The sequence below is a fragment of the Saccostrea cucullata genome, unplaced genomic scaffold, assembly GCF_032062105.1.
Source record: "Saccostrea cucullata isolate Sc308-1 unplaced genomic scaffold, CSIRO_AGI_Scuc_v1 ctg1256, whole genome shotgun sequence".
In the NCBI taxonomy this organism is placed as follows: Eukaryota; Metazoa; Mollusca; class Bivalvia; order Ostreida; family Ostreidae; genus Saccostrea; species Saccostrea cuccullata.
This window is the reverse complement of record NW_026925139.1, coordinates 127,411-143,486: the sequence shown is the minus strand read 5'-3', so window position 1 is coordinate 143,486 and position 16,076 is coordinate 127,411. Positions and strand designations below refer to the sequence as shown.

The window sequence follows — 16,076 nt, the reverse complement described above, 5'->3', positions numbered from 1 at the left end:
CTTGCGTCATTTTATTGGCCTGGATTGTTCCAAGATGTGTCGGACTACTGCGCAGAATGTGACACCTGTCAAAAAGTGGCAAAAAGAAGTGCGGAAAGATCGCAATGGACATCGTTGGCCCACTCAATAGGACAAATCAAGGTAACAAATACATTCTGACTGTCATTGATGAAGCTACGGGATACCCAGAAGCTTTTGCTTTACCAAGTTGTGAAGCTGAACGAATAGCCGACACTCTCATTACATTATTTAGTCGAGTTGGAATTCCTAAAACCATTCTCACTGACCAAGGATCAGATTTCACGAGTGCGCTCCTGAAAGATTTATATGAGAAAATCAAAATCAAGGGAATAACTACAACGCCTTATCACCCGCAGGCAAATGGCAAAGTTGAAAGATTTAATGGAACGTTAAAATCAATGTTGAAAAAGTTGTGTATGGAGAATGGCGAAGATTGGGATGTACTACTTCCCTATGTACTTTTCGCGTACAGAGAAGTCCCGCATGAGGAGACTGGTTTTTCACCATTTGACCTGTTGTACGGATGGCCAGTACGTGGTCCTCTTAGTGTTTTAAAGAACTTCATGACTGGTGAGGAGGAAATAAAAACATCAGAGATAGATCATGTCGTCAACATCCGAAACAAACTGGCTGATGTGACACAACTCGTGCAAAACAACTTGGAAATGAGGCAGTCGAAAATCAAAGATTGGTATGATCGCTCAGCATCCAAAAGGACTTTGCGTCCTGGTGATGAAGTACTCGTTTTACTCCCGACCGAACCTGGCAAGATGTCCGCTCAGTGGAAAGGACCGTTTCATGTGGTTAACAAGGTAAATGATGTTAACTATAAAATCAATGTTGGAGGACGACGTTGACTTGTTACTTACCATATCAATTTACTTCGTCCTTATAACCGGGCTACATTAATGGTGGCAAAAGAAAATGAAATTGGAATTGAACAGCAATTTCTTAACGATACCACAGAAACCATTTCAGATCTTGTCTTTGGACATGGGCTGACACAAGTACAGAGACAGAGTTAAAGGGATGTTTGTCAGAAATTTTCAAGAATTTTCACATCAAAGCCGGAAAGTGTGATGTTATCCCACATACAATCAGAACAACGTCTGAGAATCCAATTACTCAGAGACCTTACAGGATACCGGAAGCTAAGAAACAGGAAGTGAAGGAGTCTTTGAATGAAATGTTAGAACAAGGACTTATTACACCATCCAAAAGTCCGTGGGCCTCACCAATTGTCCTTGTCAACAAGCCTGATGGGACAATTAGAATATGTGTTGATTATAGAAAATTGAATGATATAACTCTCACGGACCCTTGTCCCATTCCACGCATGAGTGAAATATTTGAGAAAATTGGAAGTGCAAAATATTTGAGTAGATTTGATCTAACAAAAGGCTACTGGCAAGTTCCTCTGGCAAAGGAAACACGCGAGAAATCCGCCTTCATCACCCCATTTGGCATTTCGAGTTTACAGTGATGCCGTTTGGTATGAAGAAGTCTCCAGCATCATTCATAAGACTTATGGATCGTATTTTAGAGGGAACTCAAAATACTGTTGCGTACTTTGATGACATAATTGTCTACAGTCAGACGTGGGAAGACCATATCAAACATGTAACAGAGCTACTTCAGCGTATTTATGAGGGCAATCTTACCATCAGACCATCAAAATGTAAGTTGGGAGCAGCAGAAATCATCTGTTTAGGACACATAGTTGGTGGAGGGACAATTAGACCAGACCCTAGGAAATTGAAGGCCATGGAGGATTTTCCACTTCCCTTGACAAAGAAGGAATTAAGATCATTCTTGGGATTAACTGGATACTATCGCCAGTGTATAGGAAATAATGCGGACATAACTGTACCACTGACTGATCTCCTGAGAAAAAGTCAACCCGCAGAATTAAAGTGGACAGAGAGGGAAGTACAGTCATTCAAGAAACTGAAGGAAGCCCTGATGACAGCTCCTGTTTTGGTCAATCCGAACTTCAAATTACCGTTTGTACTACAAACAGATGCGAGTAATAACGCGATTGGGGCTGTCCTGAGCCAACAGTTGCCAGATGGTGATCACCCAGTTGCTTACCTTAGTAAGAAGTTACTTCCAAGGGAAAAGAACTATTCAACGATAGAGAAGGAATTATTAGCTATCGTTTGGGCCATTGGATCGTTCTCGTATTACCTAGAGGGGAGGAAGTTTTACGTTGAAACAGATCACAATCCACTAACATGGTTGCATCGCTTGAAGAATAAAAAATCAGAGACTGTTGCGTTGGGCCCTCGCACTACAGTCGTACACCTTTGAAGTTAGATATAAGAGAGGAAGCAAATACACAAATGCAGACGGATTATCAAGAATCTGAAAAGTGAAATGTGTTTGTGAATTATGGGCAATTTTTGTGAAAATTTTATATTCATAAAATTCAAATGTATTCAGTTTGGATTTACAGTGAAATTCATTTTGGATTTATATTATTCTTTTGATGATTAATTGCTATTAACTGTTTAATACTTATTTGGACTGGCTAAAGTGAATTTAGTGACTGGTTAAATTTAATGTTGCTATATACAGAATTATGAACTTGGAAAAAATTCAACTATTGACAGGTAAATTTTTATCTTTGGAAGGGAGGTGTTAAGGTGAAATTTTGTGTGAAATTGTTTGTATAATTAATGCTTGATTTATATTATCTTAATCTTGTTGATTTGTAGTAATTGCTCTAAGCTACAGACTGCAGTGATCTGTTTATGTGATAAGGTCTTGACCGCTCATTAAAATTTGGCTGGGAAATTTAGCTCTTGTATCAGCATTGCTGACTTTTATCACCCGAGTCTCAGGGGGATTGAATGTCCGAAGTGCTGGCCATGAGAAAATGCAGAATTCATAGTGTTCACAATTAACGGGTTAATTTAGCAGTGATTGGCAGTCTGTAGGTTGGGCAGTTCTTAATATTTAGCGTAGAATTTGTGTGTTCAATTAGTTACTCAGTCGGGTCCTGTGTGTAAAGTGTTACACGAGAATACAAAATAAACTTTGTTGGAAACTTTGGGCGTTTTTATTTAAAAACAGGAAGTTTCGGTGTACAACGTCATAGTAAACATTTCCCGTACAAATTATGCTTCGCCTCTTTACTGTAACCTTAACTGTGCTGCGCATTTAGCAAATTGTGTACAAAGTCGTTTATACTATACTGAAAGAAAAAAAAACGCAGTGAAGCAATCGAAAATTATGAAAATGGTCAGAGGAATATCATAGTTAATGTGCATTAAAATCGGTTTTTAGAATTACTCAACATTGAAATGTATGTCATCACGCACTGAAAGTGATAGAAAACAAGTGTATTTTGAAGACATTTTTTAAAGAACTACTTGTTGCACCAATGTTATACACATGGTTTTTCAAAATTTGGGAACTATGAATAAGTGTTTGCAATTATGGTACAGTTGACAGTTGTTCTGTTGGTTCTGTCTATTGCATTGCCTAAGTAAGGCCAAAGGCAACAAGAGGCTGTTGTGCAGTTTGTTGTTAAAATTTTCCACCGAATAGAACATTTACCCATTGTCAGTGAGATCCTTCCAAGGTTTCAAAACCAATCTTGACGTGACGTTGATACGTAAGAGCGCCCCGACAAGATCAGATTATTCATTCTGCCACCTATATAATCATCATCTCATAACCATACAACTGCTCTCAAAATAGTAAACTACTTTAATCACTACATACACAGCAATGTAAAAATCAGTTGAGAATAAGGTGTAATTAAATATACAATGTATACAAGTAATTACTTTTTGTTTCAATTGGATCATCTCCTTTTTCTCAATATACAAGAGAAACCAGGGAGTATATGCTTCATGAGGGATATGGAGATAACGAACAGTATTCAATCTCTCAAAGTCCATAAAACAATGCGATTTAACCACTCAAGGTTAAATCCGTTTATCAAAGTGTCATCGAGCTTTTTAATATTTCGGTATTAGGAGGTATCCTTCCGGTCCTGGCCTTGTATTAGCGCCATCCTGTTCTCAGGGTTTTCGGGGTATTAGCCAAACCCATGCAATAAAACCTGTGACGTCGAGCGCAAAACGTCAAGTTTCTTCAAAATTTCAACGAGGTAAGACGTGTTTTCAGCACTCGGGTTCTCTTTCCCACGTGCTAAGCCGCCTTTGCCGAAATTTCTTTATTGTCTTGCTAAGCATTGTAGATTGTGTTCGCTCTCTGTGAAATATTTGAACACGGTCATTGGTAGAATTTTTTCACATATTTTTCTTCAATTTATTTTGGCCTCCGTTCGCATAGCTACACGTGGCCTTAGATACATTGGCACAAATTCCTCTAATTGTTACCATAATCCGATTGTTTTTGTTTTTGTGTTTTGTTCATTTTTTTAGTCAGAGTTTAATATCAATTTTTATTTGTGTGTGTGTATTTCATAATGAGCACCCCAAGTCAACGACAATGCCAAAAAGAAAGCGTGATTCGACGCCATTACCAAGAAGGTGCGCCAAGCGCAACGATGGCGCCCAGACCAGTCAAGGAGATGGTCAAACTGAAACAAGTGGAAGCGTGGGACAGCCGTCCTTTAGCTTATCTAATGAGCAGTTGCAGCAGGTGTCAGAAGCTGTAGCAAACATCCTAAGCAAGCAGAGCGAGACAAACCCCCCAATGCCAATAGAGCCACTGGAAACCCCCATGGCCACACGGGAACAGAGTCAAGGTACAGAACCCGTTTTGATAAATGACAATTATCTTGCATTAACGACAAGCTACGACAATGATTTAGGCCATAAAGTATCAAATAAATTAAAACTTAAAATTGTTAATGGCGAGTACATCAATTTGGGCTTGTTGGTTGAAAATTCATATGGGGCCGATCCAAACGATGAGACCAGATATTTTTCTATGAAAGAGGGAAGCCTCACCCTGGCCCCCAAATCTAAAGCAAAGGTAATCAATGACATACAAGTATGGACAGATGCCTTTCTCATTTACGCATCGATATATACCTCAGCCCATCCCGAGAGCAGAGCTCAGTTATTCAAATATATTCATACTATTAGGTTAGGGGCAAATAGAGTTAAGACTCTCGGGTGGCGTGATTACGACATCCAGTTCAGACTGAAGAAGGAGGCTAACCCATCTCTCTCATTTGCTGTTGTCGATCGGGAGCTATGGCTCTTGTATATGTACAGTCCCCCTAGCACCCAGACTTCCTCACATCAGGCCCCCCTCCTAAAGTGTTATGAATTCAATTACAAGGGCATATGTAATAAACGTGTATGTCAACACAAGCACGAATGTATGATATGTTCACAAAACTATCCCTACATTAAACATAAGACATCCTCAGGCTCTAGTTTGAATTTTAGGTCAACTGGTCTGCAAGCAACATGGCGGCCTCAGCTACCCAGAAGACCCGCGGCACCAAGTTCAGCTATTAGATCACCTTATACCCAATCAGCTAGACCTCAGCAATATTGCAGCAAGCCCGATTAACGTACCGAGATTAGGCGATTAGGCGATTTATTAGCAAATTGCCCACTTGGCTTGGTAGCCTTAGAACTTTTGCAGGGATTTACAAATGGTTCATTAATGAAATCATGTTAGGCAGAGTTGCAGGTCCATTCGATCAGCCCCCTCTACCGAACCTTAGGCTGTCTCCAGTGGGCATGGTAAAAAAAAGGGGGTTCTTACAGATTGATTCATCACTTGTCTTACCCTACAGGGTCTAGCGTCAATGATTTTATTAGTAAGGAACATTGCTCAGTTAAATACTCGCCATTTGACGATGCATTAGACATGCTTGCAAAATTAGGTCCAGGAGCACAAATTGCTAAATTAGACATAAAAAATGCATTTAGGTTATTGCCCATTCACAGAGCAGATAATGAATTATTAGGCTTTAAAATTCATGGTATGATATTTGTAGATAAGTGCTTGCCATTTGGATGTTCTGTAAGCTGTTCCAAGTTTGAGAAGTTTTCTACCTTTTTAGAATGGGTACTTAAAAAGCAGACCAAAAGCAACAATGTGGTTCATTATTTAGATGATTTCTTGGTAGCAGGTAGGGATGGTAGCCAAGATTGTGCTAGGCTTATGTCGGTTTTTAGTTCCATTTGTCATGAACTGGGCATCCCCTTAGCGCACGAAAAAACTGTGGGGCCTACAAATATTTTGATTTTTTTGGGGCTGGAAATTAACACTCAAGAAATGACAATTCGCATACCATCAGACAAATTGGGACAGCTTAAGGACCAGTTAACGTATATATTATCCAAAAAGAAGGTTACATTGAAAGAGCTTCAGGCTCTTACAGGGCTACTGAATTTTTGTATAAGGGCTATCCCAGCTGGTAGGGCTTTTGTTAGAAGGCTTTATGACGCTAATTGTGGGCTGTCAGAGCCACATCACAAACGCAGGGTCAATTTAGAAATGAGGGCAGATATTAAAACTTGGCTACTGTTCTTGGAATGTTTCAACGGAGTCACTTCTTACAGAACTGTAGATTGGTCAAATGATTTTGACATGGAGTTGTTTACTGATAGTGCAGGGAACATTGAGTTAGGTTGTGGTGCTATTTTAGGTAAGCAATGGGCATTCATGCAATGACCATCACAGTGGAGAGGGCTAGAGATCATTAAAGACATTACATTTTTAGAATTAGTACCAATAGCTATGGCTTTCGAAATCTGGGGGGAAAAATTGACTGGCAAAAAAGTTATTCTTCACACTGACAACCAGGCTCTGGTATCAATTCTTAATTCTAAGACATCAAAATCAGAAAGGGTCATGCGTTTGCTCAGAAAGTTAGTTCTTCAGGGGTTAGTGCATAACATCCAGTTTAAGGCAACTCATATCACAGGCCTGCATAATATCAAAGCAGATTCTATCTCTCGACAGCAATGGTCACGTTTCCGAGCCAGCTTCCCAGAGGCAGAGGATCACCCAACATTAATACCCTGGTCATTTCGGCAGGTGATCTGCGACATAGAGCTCATGAGCTCTTAAGCTATTCCATCTCTGACAGTACAAAGAAGTTGTATAACACTGCATTAAATGTATTCAATGATTTTCGCAAGCATTATTTTGACACAGAAGAGTGGCCTCCCCATTACAATCAATTAGTCGATTTTGTCTCCTACCTATCGTATAAGCAGTATTCCCCAAACACGGTTAAGTCGTACATTTCTGGGATATCTTATTTTTGTAAACTTCACAACCTTTCTGATCCAACACAATCATTTTTACTCAGAAAAACCCTGGTAGGGCTGGGCAGAAAAAATGTCCAGGTCGATGAATGTAAACCGGTCACTTTAACAATTTTGTCCAGCATCCTTAAGTTGCTGCCCACAATATGCAAATCTCATTATGAAACGATGCTGTTCTCAACCATATTCTCAACAGCCTTTTTTGGTTATTTCAGAATGGGGGAGCTGGTTCAAAATTCAGTGCATGATCCTGGTCATGCTATTCAAGCCGCGGATGTAACTTATCACAAACAGACCAATAAAGTCCTCATTGTCCTTAAACACTCCAAAACTGATCAAGAGGGGAGGGGGGGGGGGGCAACAATTTCACTAACAGCCACTTTACAGGCAGTATGCCCAGTGCGCCTAGTTTTATTATTTATGCAACTAAAACCTAGCATCCCTTCAGCATTTTTTGCCACATCTCAGGTAGTCCAGTGACAAGGTATCAGGTGTCATCTGTTTTCAATATGGCCTTAGACAAATTGGGGTTAAGCAAGCAAACTTATAAAACTCACTCCTTCCGCATAGGCGCAGCCTCAACTGCCTGGGCCAATGGGGCCAGTGAAAAAGACATTGCTAGTAAGGGCAGATGGAAATTTCAGTGTCTGTACAAGTACATAAGGAATTAATATGTTCACAACTCGCTAATTTTTCTGTTGTCAAATTTTTGTAGGTGTAAAGAGAATATGGATCATTGGGTCCTCCATTGTTAAACATGCATTTTATTATGCCAGAAAATCAGTATTTGGCACCAACTTAGAATTAGACCGCCACAATGCTACCATATTCTGGCAAGGCAAAGGGGGTATGAAGGTGGAGGACATCTTACCCAAAATTAGAACTTTACTCAAGGTAGAAAATGCTCCTCACATGTTAGTTATTCATTGCGGGGGAAATAACATTCCATGGTATAGTGGGGGTAAGTCAGCTGATCTACGTTTCAGATTAAAAGAAATATTACAAAAATTAGAAAAATTGCTACAATCAACTTTACTTATATGGTCACAAATACTGCCACGTCTTCATTGGAGGGGGGGGGGTATCAACCAGCCTGCTATGGAGAGAATAAGAGTCAGAGTAAATAGCCATGTGGCTACTCACTTGTTAAGGTCCGGGGGGAAGTACATCAGGTACCCAGAGTTACATAGGATCAACACAGGCATGTTTTCTAAAGATAAGGTTCACCTTTAGGAGATGGGTAATATCTTGTTTTTGTATAGGTTGCAACAGGCTGTGCAAGTGTTTTTGATTAATAACTCAGTTCACGTGTCTCCAAGAGATGGGGAAATTGGGCCATGGCTGCGCCATGACCAAGATTTTAGTCATGGTAACTATTTTATTTACTGTCAATAGACTATTGAGGGTCTATTTATTTGTACTGTCATGCACCAAGTCAATTTTTGCTCTTGCTCATAGACTGTTGAGAGTCTATGTATTTGTATTGACATAGTTTCTTATTTTCTGGTCATTTTGTTTTACCAAATATTGATTATTGTCATAAATTACAATATTTGAGGACATAAACATGAGTTATGCAATTATCAATTTTAAAAATTTCAATCCCCCCTTCCCCCCCCCCCCACCGTCTGACCCTACTGGTGGCGCAGCCAATGCTCAAAGCATAGGCTCGTGGCGGATATTTGGCTCACCAGTAGTGCCTAACCTTGATTCTTAATATATGACTTGGTGCACAATTGATTGAATTTTGCCTTTATTGTCCAAGCAGGCGAGCATCTGTTCCCAGGGCTCTCCATTATGCTTGTTTTATTTGTGGGGACGCCACCAAGGCAAGAATTGATGCTGGGCTCCCTTATTTGTTTTAATGCAGCCGTGGCCTATATCGCCAAATAAATATAAATAATTAAATAGAAGTTTTTTGTTATCTTTGGTATAAAGGCCCAAGGTAAGGGCATCTTTTGATAATGCGATTTAACCACTCAAGGTTAAATCCGTTTATCAAAGTGCCATCGAGCTTTTTAATATTTCGGTATTAGGAGGTATCCTTCCGGTCCTGGCCTTGTATTAGCGCCATCCCGTTCTCAGGGTTTTCGGGGTATTAGCCAAACCCATTCACTAAAACCTGTGACGTCGAGCGCAAAAAATCAAGTTTCTTCAAAACTTCAACCCCTCCCAACCACGCCCTTTAATAAAGTAATATGTTAATGGAAACTATTTGCTGCTTTCTCGTGTTTTGTTCTGTTTTCTTTTTCAGACAATATAAAGCATTAATCCATATCCACAGCAAGGTCCCGTCCTAACCGTCACGGCTGTAATCACATTCTTCCTGGAGGAACACATTGCCCAAGCGGATATTTGGCTCACCAGTAGTGCCTAACCTTGATTCTTAATATATGACTTGGTGCACAATTGATTGAATTTTGCCTTTATTGTCCAAGCAGGCGAGCATCTGTTCCCAGGGCTCTCCATTATGCTTGTTTTATTTGTGGGGACGCCACCAAGGCAAGAATTGATGCTGGGCTCCCTTATTTGTTTTAATGCAGCCGTGGCCTATATCGCCAAATAAATATAAATAATTAAATAGAAGTTTTTTGTTATCTTTGGTATAAAGGCCCAAGGTAAGGGCATCTTTTGATAATACAAAATAGGAACAGAGCAAACATGGACCTCCGAAACATCAGAGGGATCAGGTGCCATTGCGGAGTGAGAATCCCCTACTGACCGGTCTCACCCGCCCTGAGCTACATCTGATTCATTTTTCGATATTTTTTAACTGTAGACAAAATATCAACTAATAGTTAATTTTTCCAAAACAGGATTACTTCAGATTTTCTTTGGCAACTTTTCCCATTTATATATTAGCATTCTTACAACACTCACATATAATATGTTTATTTCTTTAAACTAGTCTGTTATGTGAGTATATTCTCCGTATATGATCAATCTTTCATCCGAGGCAATTTTAACCCCTCATTTAAATCTGCTCTTCTGGAAATTCATGGTTGTAATAAAAATCTTAGTCTGACATGTTTAATACCAATATTTAAAAAGTATTCCCATAAATTTAATAATGAACTACTCATCTCGTCTATTTGAACAAAGCATAGGGATTATAGCTGGTTTGAAGAATTCGGGTACGATGGGGGGGGGGGGAGAGAAGGAGTTGCTCCAATTGGGCACCTGAACCCACCTCCAAGGTAACGTTTAATGCGGAAACATTAAAGCCGATGGGTTTTAACTGAACTACTTTGCATAAATCTAAAGGAGAGAGAGCCAAAAGAAACATAATACAAACACTATATGCCATACAACTTTTCATATTGTGAATCATAAAACCGGGGACTTTCTAACATATAAAATAAAACGTCAGAAACGTAGTCAAAACTTCTACGTCATTATTTCTGTGTATGCTGATGATGATTTTGAAGACAGAGAATTTTCCCTCTCCAAGCAGTCGTATCTAGAAGACTCATTATGTGCAATAGGGACAACAATGTTGAAATCTGTAGACAACTCAAGTCTATTGGCCTCGTTATTGCTTTGCAGATATGTGTAATTTGTTTGGTCATTTTCCCTTGTATTTGGGTCAAAGGTTTCATAATAATCCAGAATATCATCTGTGACGTCGGAAATGTGTTTTCTACGTCTGACATTGTGATTAATAAATAACTGTTTTTGAATAAGTATTGCTATTAAAAGTACAATTAATACTGTTCCAATACTTATGATTATCGCAATGAGGGTTTTGATTAATAGTTCCTGGTCAGCACTGTTTATCTGAATTTTATTCCTTAAAGTTGTATTTACATGTATATCAAATGATGAATCCTGTATTACTTTTCTTGAATGTGTTGATTTGCTTAAGTGTGGAGTGAGCTCTGGCCCTGATGTGGACACATTTGCAACTTCATCTGAAAAAAAAAATTAAAAAATAAAGACAAATTTATAGATATTTAACCTCAGGAACAGCAAGAATTAAAGAGAAAGACTTACCGAAGCATCCAAAAGCAAAATGACAAAGTTTCCGAGAACAGTTACATTTCTCTAAACAGAGCTCTCCATATTGCGGAAACTGACATCGTCTATCACATCTCAGTCCAGTCGATCCCAAAGGGCATTCTGAGCAACAATTTAAAGTATGAAATAAGTACATATTTTATACAACATATAAGAAGTAAATATTGAAATCATGATACACTAGTACACGATTTTTTTTAATCTGGGAAATTAAATTGAGGCATAAGTCATTTTCTAATAGACTTTCACTTTCTTTATTTCAGTTTTTAAAAAGGATAAAGGAACTGGCTTTTTGCGCAGAATATCAATTATTATGGACTGGTGTAAATTTATATCTTTCCATAGCTTACTTATACATTCTCCACTAAGTTTGTAATGATAAGCACAGCAAACAGACTTGCCCTCAGCACTGCAATCACAAATAATACAAGATTCGTCTTTGGGATAATATCAGTAATTTGCCTTATTTATGCTTTTATTATTTTCTCTTACAATGCTTTTTTTAAAAACTTAATAGACTCATATTTTACATTTTCAGTAGCAAATATTTATTTTACTTTTCCATGATTAATGTTGAACTTTTTTCCTCTATTGTAATGAACATTATAAATGCGTAGAAATTTGCGTCTATAAAATGAAGTCAAATAACAAAAGTCTTACTTGTATCCACAGATATTGTCGCCAGTAGAAGACGATATCGTGAAAGAAAGCAAAACATGAATAAATGCAATAACAAAAGAGCGAATTATATTTTTCATTTTGATTTCAATCATTCAGAATTCTCTTTGTACCAACATGGTCTAATTTAAAATTCTCCAGGAAAACAATTTTTTTAAGCGGAAAATCCAACTGAGAAGCACTTATAAAAACCTATGATTATGTTGTACTCAAGGACAGCTTTTATCTGTCATTTTAATACAATATAATCAGGAAATCAAATTTAAAAAAATGCGGCTTAAAATTAATTTTGTTGGTTTGACATGAATCCCATAGACATAATTGAAACTAAAATATTACAATATCATATGTTGGTTGAAGTCATTACTTGTGTACAATTTGATATTTAAGTAATAAAAAATTGATTATAAAAGCCTGATTTTTATCTTTTTATGAACTTTTTTTTTAACAGAATATTAGCCTTAAATTTGATAATCTTATAAAACATCACTGGACTATCAACCACAGATAGCGATCCCCTATTTAAATTGGGCATGTTTAAAATAGTTCATGTCTTGCATTTTTGTAACGAGTAAATATTATATTGTCGTTACTGATACATGTATAATATTCCAGGAACTAAAGTCTCAAACCGTCATTTGTTATGCTTGATATGTCAATTGGGTATTTTTATCGATCTAATATAGTACTCATTTCCCTCCAAAACTCTAATTACATCTATATTTTCCCCACTTAACATGTCAATATAAATCCAAAAAAATTAGCTCTTATAATTTTTTTCCAAGGAAAATTCTATTTTTTATTTATTCTAAGACTACAAAAATAAAATAGATCACCAAGTAAATTCTAAAATAAAAGAATTATACGCCCCGTAAATGAATGTCGTTACATTAGATTAAAAAATATTTAAAATATTGAATATGTATATTGATAAACAAAGATTGTTAGATTTAGAGTTCTGTGTTTTAGATCTTGTTGGTATATAGTTAATCCCATCGTCATTATAATGACCTTGTTAACAATATCATTAAGCTTTCATTGAGTCGTGATTTTGCAGACTTGGTTCATACCAGTAACAATTATCAAGTCTTTATTTTGATACTGAATTTGAATGCGAAAAACTGTTCCATTCATCTGATCAATACTTACAGTCGATGTGACTGACTAATGTGAGATGCTTAGTTCTTTTAGGCACCTGATTCCAGCTCTGAATTTCCAGGGGCTCCTATTTCATTCATATTTTTCCTAAGATTTCTCTTCAGTCTATCAATCTGTCTGTGAAACACATAGAGATAAAGAACCTATTCAAAATCAAAAGTCAATAAAACAATGCAAAATAGAAGCAGAGCAAACATTGACTCCAAAAACATTAGGTGAGATCATGTCTCATTGAGAAGTGAGCATCCCCTGCCGACCGGTTACACTCGCCTTGTCGTGTGTTCCTTGTCATGATCGGGAAATAACAAAAAATTTGTCGTCAATTCAGTGTATATATAATGAACTTAGAATTAGAATTAGAAAAGTTAGTCAGCATTTAACGCAATGATAAATTGTATTTGCAAACAAGGTCACTGTATCGACCATAGCGCTTACGAAGTGATGACTTTAAACGAGACTGCTGATATTCTTGTTTTATCAACTTGTTTGTCAATAATTAACCTTGTTTTAGAAAATGTCCATACGTAGATCATGCACTTGCATATTGAGTCAACTGAGATACATTTTTGAAATAAAATATCCAAATATGAAACAGATGTCTCAGACTCTATGGTATCTTTCATCTCAAGCTCACCGAGGTACATCGTGTCCACCGAAGAATGGAAATAACCATTGTTATTTCAAGTGTTTTCTTCTTTTCACGTATACGATTTTGGAAAAATTCTACTTCATATGAATGCAAAAATATGTCTGCTAATAACGGGGGGCAATTGGAACCCATGAACTTTAATAATTGTGGTGGATAGTTGTGTATAAAGTTGAAAAGTTATAAGTTTTGTAAGCTGTTGAATTTGGTTAAATCTTATTATTAAAAAAGTGTCCAAAAGTTCCTTGGAAATTTTGATTATCTACATCTGATTACCACCACTTCTTGCATATATCGTTGCGCAGTGCTCTTGGAGTTTCTCCTTCGCTACTGTTAATATCTTAGTAAGGAGTAAAGAAAAAGACTCGGTTGAGCATTTTCTGGAACCTGCTATGTATTTTTGTTTGTAAGATTTCTAAGCAGTTTTGGAATCCAATATAGATAATGCAGTTCAAATTCATTTCAAATCTTTGGAATATTAAAAATATTCAAAACTGATATGATTTTGAAGAATTTCGAAAGGGAACCATAAATATAAGTTGAATTACCATGTGTAGATTTAAATCCCAATTCTTTTCAATACAATTTATACGAAGAGCCTTACATCCGAAGACAATGTAGTTTCCTGCTTGTCAGCAGGGACTAGTATGGGTTATTAAATACAGAAGAAAAGATGTTTTTTTACATTACCCCTCAATCTTTTAATACGCGAATGTAACATAGATCTAATGCATTCAATCCATTATGACAAAATGTCAGCGTCTTCAATTTCATATCTGGCCCATCGCGTGGCGCAAACTTCTACAGAATCCGTTACATTTTTGAAATTCCGACGCCAGTTGAAGGATCGGGATTCCCTATATCTAGGACCTTTTAAAGTTATTGATCTAAAGTCCTTGTTAATAACTATATCCTGTAATAATGTATCCAGCAGGACTATAACTAAGGGATGAAGACGAAATTGAGATTAATGATACAGTTATTCTATATTCAGACCCTGTAAAGTTCTTGGAAGTAATGATCGATGCATATTTATAGGAAATACATGGTGTTGTCTTTAATTTGAAATTTAGTAGAATGCAAATATGAACCATTTTGTGATTAAGGATATTACTGATAATAACCGCATCAATTCCTTTGTTGGCATTTGGAAGTTTTAGCTGCATTGTCGTCAGTAAAACAAGAGGGATTAAAAAGTCTATAATTTGCAATACCCGGTATCCATAATCACAGATCCGAGCCTTTGCTCTGGTATCGAGGTATCAAAAATGGACTTTCCTTGACCTGTTCAAGAAGACTATTTAAAAGTTTCTAAGAGACAGAATAAAGTTTGGTTGAATATGATGTAGACCCAACTGTTGATTTACATAAGGTAGTAATGAATCACAAAAAACATCGTGTATTAAAGATTCATTGTAAGACTGATGCCCATGATTACATTAACGTCTCTGCGTGTGGTGAAAAATTCCCATCACATTTACATTGATACACTGTGGACTGTCAGGACCCTAACACTATCGACATTTATTGTCATTTCATTCAAAGGTAAAGGTCGTCCAAAACTTTTTTAATCCAAAATTCTTTTAGTTCTCAATGGAAAGGTGTACTTTCTGACGAGCTGTTGCTTTGGTTGTAAATCTTTCAAAGAATTCTATTTTTCATTGACAAAATAGAATGATCAGGTAAATTAAAATGCTTGTATAAAAGTGGTTTGCCCCCATTATTCATCTGAAATCTATGACCTGATATTCTTTTATTAAGTGGTACCTGGGTTTTAACAACATAAGTCCACACAGATTACATTTTATAACGTAGACAACATTATAAGATTTGCAGTTCAGATTTTCCCAAGTTTTTGAACAAGAACTTCGTCTAGTAAGATTACCGGTGAAAGAAAGGTCTGTCTGTCCGTTTGTCCATCTGTCTGTCCCTCTGGTTATCAATCTGTCTCATTTGGTGTTTTGCAAATGTTTTCTAAAAGCTTGCAGCTGAGTTTGGAAAGTGACTTAATCTTGATGAGTTATAGATCAAGTTTGGATTTGATCCGCTTCAATCATGTCAATGACTTTTGGTGGAATTATTTCATTTTTATTTTTTATCTAGGACTAGACCACTCTCGCCGGTAGGGGACGACTTGAATCTCTAATGCAATATTTTCAGCATGCTTTTCATTTTAATCTTACTTTTTTATCATGTAAATTTTGAATGTACTTGAGGAGATGGTTAAATCCAAAATTAACAACATGATACACGTTTGAAAATTTATACTTTTCTTTCCCGTAGAGAATTCAAATTTTACTATACGGTTATAGGAGTATCGCTTTTAAATTACTTTTAGATGC

At 36.9% G+C, this 16,076-nt stretch overlaps 1 protein-coding gene across 1 annotated transcript; it reads left to right on the top strand.

Annotated features, from left to right (window-relative positions):
* Window positions 1-4,485: 4,485 nt before the first annotated feature.
* Window positions 4,486-5,523, top strand: LOC134268164 (uncharacterized). The gene has a single exon (XM_062750361.1). It carries the CDS (start codon window positions 4,486-4,488, stop codon window positions 5,521-5,523), a length of 1,038 nt encoding a protein of 345 aa, XP_062606345.1.
* The last annotated feature ends 10,553 nt before the right edge of the window (window positions 5,524-16,076 follow it).